Source organism: Tremella mesenterica (assembly GCF_000271645.1).
Source record: "Tremella mesenterica DSM 1558 unplaced genomic scaffold TREMEscaffold_14, whole genome shotgun sequence".
Taxonomy (NCBI): Eukaryota; Fungi; Basidiomycota; class Tremellomycetes; order Tremellales; family Tremellaceae; genus Tremella; species Tremella mesenterica.
In genome coordinates, this window is record NW_006711238.1 from 59,075 (window position 1) to 70,402 (window position 11,328).

The 11,328-nt window shown below is 45.1% G+C and overlaps 3 protein-coding genes across 3 annotated transcripts; 2 read left to right on the top strand and 1 right to left on the bottom strand.

Moving 5' to 3' along the window:
• Positions 1–78: 78 nt before the first annotated feature.
• On the top strand, positions 79–1,218 carry TREMEDRAFT_65289 (uncharacterized protein; the record flags this gene model as incomplete). The annotated part of the gene is made up of 1 exon (XM_007007496.1): positions 79–1,218. One exon carries the CDS (start codon positions 79–81, stop codon positions 1,216–1,218), a length of 1,140 nt encoding a protein of 379 aa, XP_007007558.1.
• A 6,772-nt stretch (positions 1,219–7,990) lies between these two features.
• On the bottom strand, positions 7,991–8,612 carry TREMEDRAFT_65291 (uncharacterized protein; the record flags this gene model as incomplete). The annotated part of the gene is made up of 3 exons (XM_007007497.1): positions 7,991–8,361; positions 8,390–8,480; positions 8,562–8,612. 3 exons carry the CDS (start codon positions 8,610–8,612, stop codon positions 7,991–7,993), a joined length of 513 nt encoding a protein of 170 aa, XP_007007559.1.
• A 679-nt stretch (positions 8,613–9,291) lies between these two features.
• TREMEDRAFT_65292 (uncharacterized protein) lies at positions 9,292–9,895 on the top strand (the record flags this gene model as incomplete). The annotated part of the gene is made up of 3 exons (XM_007007498.1): positions 9,292–9,540; positions 9,664–9,791; positions 9,841–9,895. The coding sequence occupies 3 exons, from the start codon at positions 9,292–9,294 to the stop codon at positions 9,893–9,895; spliced, it is 432 nt and encodes a 143-aa protein (XP_007007560.1).
• Between the last annotated feature and the right edge of the window lie 1,433 nt (positions 9,896–11,328).

Consider the following 11,328-nt stretch of genomic DNA (forward strand, 5'->3'; position numbering starts at 1 on the left):
GGACACACTCAACATTGTTTGACCTGACCGAACATTCAGATTGATTTTCTACCTTTCTGATACTGAATTCCTCCCGCAATGGAGGATCAGTGGCAACGATCAAAGGTAGAGGAATTTCTCACACATCTAAAAACTGGTATTCTCGATGTGACGACACCAGGAGGCTGGAAGGTCTCCCTACTCACTTTCATGGATGAACCGTCAATGCAGGAGAGGAAGGTCTTCATGGAGAGAATTGAGTCCGGAGTATGGCCGGAGTTTGGAAAACCAATTATTGAAATTTCCGTAACTGAAAGAAGCTCATTCTCATACCCTGTACTCGTGCGTGTAACCAAACTCATGGCCACAACTGAACTCATTTCTGAAGCAGTTTCGAAACTTATAGCTACTCATCTGGAATTGGATATCAAGAATTATGTACAATGCCCTTCCACCAGGGTTCAGAGCCATCCTAAAAGAGGGAATCCAGTGATATCAACTCCGGCTCTGCACCACCAACCGCTTCACTTGCACTTGCTCACACAAGACTTACCAGCAGAGAAAGGTACGCTCAGGAGTCAGGCCGAGACTCTGTTGAGGACAGCTATAGAGACAGTTCAAAGTTCTTACTTACCTGATGGAACATCAACACTTCACCCAAACGGTGCTACGCAGATCCTTCATTGTCAAGATACAACTCATGTGATTGTGGTAGAGAAAGATTGGAATGGAATAATCACTATTGGGTTTTATCCAACACCAATACCAATTTGGCATCGAAGTGTTAAGAAACTTGATTGTATACCCGGACACAAGGAAAGGTTGACTGGTGTTATTAATGAGATCAGAAGTGAATACCCATCTTTGATCGACTTATCTCATGAGCCCAATCTGGATTGGAGCAAGTTGAAGGAGAGATACAATTGGAGAGCAGCTAGAACTGTGTCTTCCCCTAGACGCACTCAAACACCAGGTCCAAGAACAACTGCTTTGGCTGACTCACAATTTACTTCACGGCCTAACTCACGATCTTGCTCACGTCACTCACGATCTCGTTCACCAGCAACACATCCTTACCAAAACTTGAGAAACTCTCTGTCTTCAGGGGCAAAATCGCCCAGAGGGCGGTCGCCATATGGGACCACCACTCAAACTGTTTTCAGAGACCCGTCTCTTCCTCGGCAATCGAGAAAGGAGCTCCCTTCAGTCAACAGGGATTTCGTTTCGTGGACAGCTTGAACAAGACATATCGTCCGAAGATTTCTAACGGAGAAACCAACAAGTAGACGGCAATCAACACAGTCAAGCCAGGATTGACAATGGGGGGAATTGGCATCAGCCGGTAGATTACTAGGGTTCTGATCCAAATATAGAAGATAACCAGGAAGATGGAGGATATCTGATTCCCACAAATCTTAGATCCTCATTGAGCTTAGATGTGATTTCGAGTCGTTGGTTGTGAATCACAGGCAATTTTGCCCATCATATTTGCTGGTTTATGAACTCTCTGTACACATGATATGCATCTTGTCATTGCTGATATTCTTCAGGAGGTGAGATGAACATTCTCGTCCTACCAAATACTCGAGGTCTAAGCCCATATCGCGAAACAGATGGGAACTCCAACTCATAACTCCAGGCCGAGCCCACCGGACGATTCACCCATTGGTGCTGGGGCTGACCTCCATCATGCATCTCAAACCCCGGTGATACCACCTGTCACAACCAGCAAAAACGATCCGCTAACTCAGGTCTGAAATGATTCAGGATGGATCCCTCACACTTCCGAATTTGCAGGATCAACGTTGATCATCATTGGAGACCAAAGGGACCCCATCGAGATCCGTGCGGTCCGGAGACCAATTTCCCAGGTCTCGGTAGCGAGGCTTCTAGATTCAAGGACCGGTCGCTGAGAAACAATCCCCGTCTCGGGCTCGCGGGTTGACGGCATCCAGGGCTTGACGGCTTGGCGGCTCGACGGGCTTATACAAGAAAGGAAGGTTGAAATCCCGCATAACTGGGTTGGTCCGGACAGGAATATAAGGGTAAAATCTCCCTACTTGCCCTCCATCCGAATCCTCCTATTTGGGGTGACATTGCCAAAGCAATGGAACTCTCGGCTGCTGCTAGCAACATTGCTAATCAGCGTTTGGCAGTGCAAAGCTCTCTTCACCAGGTTATAGCTACTCTTGTGCGCAATTCTGACATCCCCATGATCGGCCTCCCAATTACATTCCGACATTTCAAAAGCCTTGTGGTGGTTTATCGATCGACATATGGGTCCACTCAGAGTTTCAAGGCCGTCCAGCTCAAACCAGATCATGTATCACTAACTGTCAGGATCACGCGGTACCACGGGTACCTTACCTTGTAGTCGTACTCTTTTCCATTCCCGTCCCCGTCTCCATTCCCGCGTCCGGGCTTACTCCGTTTGCTACTACGCCTGGATCCACTCATTCGACACCTCTACCCTTTTTTACATCTCCGTCTCGGTAACTATCATCGCTCTTCCTCTCCTATTCTACCTCGACTTCATTCCAAACTACGCATGCTCTTATCGGTATCACTCCGCTCTCTTTTTAGTATATAGACGTAGTCTTTTCTCAGCAATGTCTTGTCGAATGTATTTTGTGTTTTCCTAGTTATATCATTTGACATACATCTCATCGATCTTACAGATCTCTTCGATACACTACATCACTAGGTTTGTTCCCTACAAGGCCTCATTGTCATAGCTCATCGACGCAGACTATCCCGACGTCTGGTCCTTACATAAAATACATTCGACCTTACTTGTACCGAACAAGACCTAGGTGATTACCAACAACACGTTATCGGTTGTTAACAATGTCCCTTCCTGATTCACCCACCTTTGATCGCACATCTGTCGCAAATCTTCGCGATTTTCGACATGATCGTCGCACTTTCCAAGCTGAACTCCAAGAGATGCGTCAGCATCACCAAGAACAAAATCAAGTTATTATTCAGCTTCAAGCAGAACTTGCCGCTCTTCGAACAGGGCCGCAAGTGGGGAATCGTCCTGTAGAAGGACAAGGGACTCTCGAGAACCTGGGACAAGAACCTACAGTGCACGGGTTCTCTCCCAACGTGGCGGTAGTGGGTACAAACGAACCCAATCCGCATTCCAATCACTCTTCACCAAATTCCAACCACACGTCGTTGGATTTGAATGACACGTTGCCAGCTGTCAATCAGCAACGTCCAATTCATACTCAACCAATTCCAATTCCGACAAACGCGCATCGGGGCCAATCACACCTCAGAACCCCATTTACTAGTACTCCATTCTCTCAAACTCATCCTGAACGATTCAGACAGGGGACTTACGGAAGGCAAGGTGAACATATGAATTCCAACTACGACCTGTTGGGTTCAGACATAAGGAAGATGGATATCAAAACCCCCGACACGTTTCACGGGAACGGGGACAAGGTAGATGCTTATGTGGCTGAAGTAAGGCTTTATCTGGATCTTAGAGGGGGAGGTATGAACGATAGATTTAGAGTTTTGTGGGCGGCTAGTTATTTGAGGGGGAAAGCAGGAAGGTGGTGGCAAGCGTACTACGTCAAGTCGGAAAAGGACCAGCCAGAGTGGGCTTTCAACTTGAGCCTTTTCTTGGAACAGGTGAAAAGGATGTTTGGAGATCCTGATAGACACCGCTACGCGGTACAACGTCTAAAACGTCTTCGTCAAGACAAGTCGGTATCGGACTATTACTCGTCGTTCCTTTCAATTTCGGCTGATGTCGATTGGGATGACCGAGCACTCAAGGATGCTTTCGAATCTGGACTGTCAACAGAAATTCGAGTAGCTCTCGCAAATCGGGAACACCAACCTCAAACTCTTAAAGAGCTTGCAGACGCTGCAATTAGTCTTTACGTTCATCTAGAAGGTGTCAAAACTTCTTATCAATGGAACAATAATTCTGGTGGACAGGGCAACCGTAACAAAGAAGGGGATAGACAGAGGACAAACACACCTAAAGGAAATCCTACTACGTCTTCTCCGAAATCTACATATGGTCAGCGCGATTCCAACAACCAGAATGTGAAGAAAACAGACTACAACAAGTCCAAATCCAACTCTAGTAGGAAAAGTCTCACCTACGACGAGAAGAAATACAGACGAGACAACGGGTTATGCTTATACTGTGGCAACGCTGGCCACATGGCTAGCGCGTGCCCAGAAGCAAAGAAGAAACCACCAGTAACAGGGTCAAATAAAATCAAGCTGAACACCCTTACCGTAGATAATGGGTACCCTAGGAGGGAAGAGACGTTGTTGGAAAGGGAAACCTTGAAGGAGGAGACAGAGGAAACGAACCATGTCCACTTCTCGTCCATGGTCAAGGAATCAATGATTTCAACTACACCTAGTAGTATTCCAACCACGCCCATCTCCGTTCCAAACAACAACCAATCACTTATCACAATTCCTGTTATTGTTATCGGTCAACCAAATGTACATTCCCGAGCCATGGTAGATAGTGGAGCAACAGTGGACTTTGTAGACGAAGGATTTATTGAACGTTCTCATCTCAAACCTACCACAAAGACCCAAGTCGAACGACTCCGTTTACCAGATGGCGCTACACGCCTTCTGACCAAGGAAATACGTCTTCGAATACTGTTGGGTGAAGGTTTTGAGGTGTACGAATCAACCTTCACAGTCACAAAAATCCACCCTGCCCCTATCGTCCTTGGGCTCACATTTTTGAACAAGATCAACCCAATTATCGACTGGTCAACACAGACTTTGATTCCACGCTCGTTGGAAACCAACAACAGGTTTCAATTCCTAAATATTATTAGCCCAGAAGCTTTCGATCAAGAGGTAGAACCTACCGATATTAGGGGCGCTGTTTACGCACGGACTGTACCAGAAGACGAAACAGAACCAAAGCAAATCGTACCAAAAGAATATTGGGACTATCTAGATGTTTTCTCTAAAGGAGGAGCAAATAAACTGCCTGAACATCGTCCTTTTGATCACCGTATACCCCTGGTTGAGGGCAAAACACCTACTTTTGGACCCATATATTCCCTCTCCCATATTGAACAAGAAGCTCTCAAAAATTATCTCGAAGAAAACCTGAATAAGGGCTTCATCACTCCATCAGAAAGTCCTGCTGGAGCTCCAATCTTGTTTGTTAAAAAGAAAGATGGATCTCTACGGCTCTGTGTGGACTATCGCAGACTGAATGAAATTACAGTCAAGAATCGTTACCCTCTACCCCTTATCGGAGACCTATTGGACCAACTTAAATCCGCCAACATTTATTCCAAAATTGATCTACGTGGTGCTTACAACCTACTACGCATAGCAAAAGGGGATGAATGGAAAACGGCTTTTCGTACAAGATACGGTCTTTTCGAATATAGGGTAATGCCTTTTGGACTCACGAATGCTCCTGCGTCCTTCCAACACCTCATGAACCACATCTTTAGGGATATGCTGGACAAGAACGTCATTATATATCTAGATGACATCCTTGTTTATTCCCCAGATATCCAACAACACGTTAAAGATGTCCGACAAGTGTTAGAAAGACTTCGTCAACACAAGCTGTTCGCCAAACATGATAAATGTGATTTTCATGTTCAAATGGTCGAGTTCCTAGGATATGTCATTCGACCTGGAGGGATAGAAATGGATCCGAAGAAGGAAAAGTCAATAAAAGAATGGCCTAAACCGAAAACGGTCAAGGAAGTTCAATCCTTTCTAGGGTTTGTTAATTTTTATCGAAGGTTCATTGCAGGGTTTGCACATATAGCTAAACCCCTACATGAACTTACCAGGAAGGGGATATCATTCTCATGGGACGAGAAATGTGACAAAGCTTTCGAAGAACTTAAAATTAAAGTTGGATCAGGACCAATATTACGGCATTTTGATCCAAAATTACCGTGCATTGTGGAAACCGACGCTTCGGATTATGCCCTTGGTGCAATCCTTTCACAGCATGAAGACAACGTACTACGTCCAGTTGCTTTTGCTTCACGAAGCATGGCACCGGCGGAACTTAACTATCCGGTGGCCGAAAAGGAGCTGCTCGCAATAGTATATGCCTTTAAGGAATGGCGCCAGTACCTAGAAGGAACCGAAGTACCGGTAGTAGTCCTTACGGACCACCAAAGTTTACAAGTTTTCCTTACCACGAAGCAACTCACGAGAAGGCAAGCTCGTTGGTACGAATTCTTGTCGGAGTTTAACTTTATTATCCAATACAGACCCGGCAAGCAGTCGACGAAACCGGACGCGCTGTCCCGCAGAGTCGACTACAGGCCGTTGGATGTTAAACAGACCTCATTATCTTCAGAACTCAATGATCATAATAACCATCCACTGCTTACCAGCGAACAACTACTTCTCTCCATGATCAAACTACAAGGGGACAAACATTTCGTGAAAACCCAGGAGGAACGGCGTCGAATTATCCAACATGAACATGGTGGAAAGGATGCTGGACACCCTGGTTGGAGAGTAACATTAAGAAAAATTAGCGAGTTGTGGTTTTGGACTGGGATGAAAGAAGATATTAGAAAGTATTGTGAAGAGTGCGAAATCTGTCAACGCACCAAAGCAAGACGTCAAGCCCCTGCTGGTTTCCTACAACCCCTAGAAGTACCCGGAAAACCATGGGCTGATATTACTTGTGACTTTATTGGACCCCTACCCAAATCAAACAATTTTAACTCAATCTTGGTAGTTGTCGATAGGTTGACGAAAGTGGCTGTCTTTATTCCCACCGTTACCACTATAACTGCAGAAGATTTTGCGGAATTATTCCTCAAGAAAGTGTACACAAGATTTGGTGTACCAGACTCAATTGTGTCTGACAGAGGATCTTTATTCGTCTCTAGGTTTTGGAAAACCTTCAACACGTTGTTGGGAACGGACTTGAAGTACTCAACAGCGTACCACCCACAAACCGATGGACAGACGGAGAGAGTAAACCAATGGCTTGAACAATACCTTAGAATCTATGTCAATACGGAGCAAGATAATTGGAGCTCCCTTTTACACTTTGCTGAGCTATGCTACAATACAAACTGGCATAGCTCCATTCAGATGTCCCCCTTAAAAGCTTACTCAGGGCGGGACTATAGAACCAACATGATGCAGCCTATTTACGACAAGGCTACACCATTTCCTTCTCCACGTGCTACCGCAAGAGTTACAGCTCTAGGTAAACTTCAACAACGCCTAAAAGAAAACCTACAACGTGCTCAAGAAAACTATAAACACCAATACGACAAAAAACATAGAAATATTGTTTTCGACGTAGGTGACAAGGTTTGGTTGGACTCAAGGAACTTAAAATCATTAAGACCCACAAGAAAATTGGATCACCGCTTCGTGGGACCATACAAGATTATCCAGAAAATCAATGATAATGCCTACAAGCTAGATTTACCAAAAGAGATGTTAGCAAATAAGATACACCCAGTATTCAACGTAAAACTACTTGCTAGATCTAAAGGACAAGTGATTGAATCAGAACCAGCCTTGGTAACTTCCAAACAAGACGTGGTAGAAGAGGAGGAAGACCTCTACGAGGTTGAAAAGGTGATAGGGAAAAGGAAAATCAGACTACCTGGTCGTAACAAGGCCGAAGAACAACTTAAGATTGTCTGGACTGGATTCCCTGAAGGGGAAGCCACTTGGCAACCGTTGGAAACCATCAAAACCAACCCAAAAGTTATAGAATTCTTAAAGAATTCCAACAATTCGAGGATGGATTCCAACAACACGTCGTTGGGTACCAATGTACTTCATACAAAACGACACAGAAAACCAACTGCTAAGTTGCGTTTTGCTGAGACCCTTTAGGGGCTCAGCAAATAACAAATTTCAATAATACTTCGACATGACGAGAAAAGATTGCATGATGATACTCTTCTATGAACAAATTTGATGCTATCTACAGGTAGTAGGCTTCATTCCACCCGTACCACACAACAAAGGACACGATAATTGATACAAAAATCTATGCCTCGACTTCCTCGCCAGCGTTACCGGATTCACCCTCCACTTCTTCCGTTTCGGTGGTGGTATGAGAGGATTTACTCTCATCCTCGTCACTTTCCTCAATCGACGGTTCACTTGGTTCAGAATCAGACTCGAAATCGTCTACAGCCTTCTGTTTTCCTTTCGACTTCTTATACTTCTTCTTAGACGAACCAGTTTTGGCGATGGGGACCGGTCTTTGTTTCTTGTCCGGCAAAGCAGAGTATGCCCACCGAACATTACAGTAATCGGGGACTTGGATACCAACTACGTGTCCGAAACGATGGGGAATGGGTACACGGAAATCGGGACCAGATATTTTACATTCGTTTAGCTTCTGAAGGTTAGGAACTACGTGTGGTAGGAAACAAACACGCACCGGCGACGGCAACAGGTGGAGGAGAACGAACAGGAGGGACTTGAGATCCGGAACGGCGACCTTGAGATCCAGAACGGCGACGCTTGTTAGCCTATCTCGTCAGCCAGTCCTCCACCACAAAATCGAGGATTTTTTTCGTTTCTTTCGCACGGATCATGGTACTCGTACTCACAGACGCTTCGGTGGCCTTTTTCAAGGACGCAAGTTGTTTACGAGTAACCATTGTTAGTAAAAGTGTTGTTAGAATGGAGAAGGTCAGAAAAGAAATGAGTAAAGAGGTAAAGAGAAGAGACGAGAAGAGAAGGAATCGAACTACACGACGAGGGGAACATTATTTGATAAGTAATGACACGTCATGACCACGTGGAATTCCTGACAACCATCAAATTCTCTTAACAACCATCACGATGACGTCGAGACGACGTCTACCGAAGGAGGGGAGTAATGTCAGGATCACGCGGTACCACGGGTACCTTACCTTGTAGTCGTACTCTTTTCCATTCCCGTCCCCGTCTCCATTCCCGCGTCCGGGCTTACTCCGTTTGCTACTACGCCTGGATCCACTCATTCGACACCTCTACCCTTTTTTACATCTCCGTCTCGGTAACTATCATCGCTCTTCCTCTCCTATTCTACCTCGACTTCATTCCAAACTACGCATGCTCTTATCGGTATCACTCCGCTCTCTTTTTAGTATATAGACGTAGTCTTTTCTCAGCAATGTCTTGTCGAATGTATTTTGTGTTTTCCTAGTTATATCATTTGACATACATCTCATCGATCTTACAGATCTCTTCGATACACTACATCACTAGGTTTGTTCCCTACAAGGCCTCATTGTCATAGCTCATCGACGCAGACTATCCCGACGTCTGGTCCTTACACTAACGCAGATGAGACAGATGCCCCAACTATCCTTGAAGTCCTTCACTCTGAATGACTTTGACGCAGTGGCAACGCAAGTGAATAATGAATCAAATGGACAGTGGACACTCATCAATTCAGTCACTTCTAAGCAAGCTTCTGATGTCCGTCGAATGTGGGAGGAGTATTTGAGAACAAAGGCTCTCAATGGTAGTATGTATGCTGGCAGTCAAATCTGTGGAGAAGAAGACAAAGATAGTACACCTGAGGGGCAGATAACTCAACAAGTGAGTGTGCTCCTTGATGGTGATTCAGGTAGAATCGCTGTAGGAGCGCTTGTACTGTCCTACAGGCTGACTGACGGGTCGGTGTTACTTATCAAACCATTTCACACAGTAGAATATGAACAGAAAACTACTTGGGTGCAACTCAGTATCTTGCCTGCCTCCAAAGCACTGAGTGTGAGCTCCTTCTCACAAGAGTTAGGACTAAGTCAGACTCAGGTACAAAGTATTTCCAGTACTCTAGCCAGTCAAGAGTATAGAATAATTGACTCAACAAGTGAACTGTGGAGCTGAAACAACAAGATTTCTGGCAACACCATGGACCATGATGGGTGTCATAACTCTCAAATACCTGTAAATACCACATGTACATCATCCACCCCAGTCCCCTATCACAAACATGGTTTCTTCTCTTCTTGACAGTCCTGTCATGTGGTGCTGTGTGACATCACTTTCCTCCCATCAGATGAGGTTCCTTTGGACATCTGTTCGCCATCAATGATCCTACCTTCACAAACTTCACCACCCATGAGGGTATTAGGAGGCTAACTTCATCAAGGACAAAGTTAGTGTCATAACCCTCAAATACCTGTAAATACCACGTGCATATCATCCAGTCAAGTCTAGTCAACTTTACTCAAATCGTCTCAACTCGTTCCATTGTACCACATGTGGATCACCATTCAACCTTAATCACCCTCCCATAACTGAGTCAACCTGACTCAACATTGTATACATCAATCACATCATCTGTCGTCAGCTATTGTCATCTATTGTCATCTGTCATCATCCCAAGCTCCGGCCGACATGTACCAGGTTCCGTGTCCTCAGTTCCGCTCAGACCGGACAAACTGATAAGCGAGGGTACCTCGGGAGTAATATTAGCCAGATGGCCGGTCGGCATCTATTTCTGTATATGAACCCGTCCAAATCAACAAACAACAGAATCATCAATGATCGATAATCAGCCATCAATTCCTTAATTACTAATTAGTGCCTTAATTAGCCATCAATTACGGTGTAAGGGTACTGGAAACACAATGACTAAGTCACAGGTTGGGTCGAACTCGATGGAACTCTCGTAGAGTCTATGTATCTCTGGTGCTAAATGGTGGATAGTGTCTCCTCTGCAATCAATGTAGCCAAAGAATGATATTGAAGAATCAGCAAAGTTGGTACTTTGCTGATTGTACTATATACTGTCTACAGGTATCCATGTCTTACTCCCCGTCCTACTGCAAGCGTCTATGTACCTACTCGGACAGGTGAAAAACCGCTTTTGAGCAAACCCAGTGGGGAAATCTCGAAAAGGGAGAACCTGTCCCTACATACTGCAGCACTGCCTCCAACTCCCGCCGTTCTCTTTGTTAATCCGTCAAGTTCGATGAAGTTCTGTCACGAAGTGACAAGACAGTTTGGTTAGAGTCGGATGGGTTGGGTATTTAACCAGCGACCAGCGGTTTGCAGTAACCGCCGGTTAATAGGCCTGTTAGCGCAGTGGTTTAGACCACTGTCTCTGAAGGGCACTGTTATATTGTCCCAATGCTGTTTCGTTGGTCTTGTGACAAGTTCTCTCAATTCGTTGTTACTCCGTAACATACGGGTACCTCAATTAGTGATCAATTGCGGGTACCTTAATTAGCGATCATGCCACTGACATCATAGGAGTACGTACGTCTGTCAACGGTAGTATGACTCCCTCGGTTACCAAATGACTGGTTCACTGGATCAATCACCGGATCGATCACAGGATCAATCACAGGATCAATCACCGGGTCAACCACAGGATCA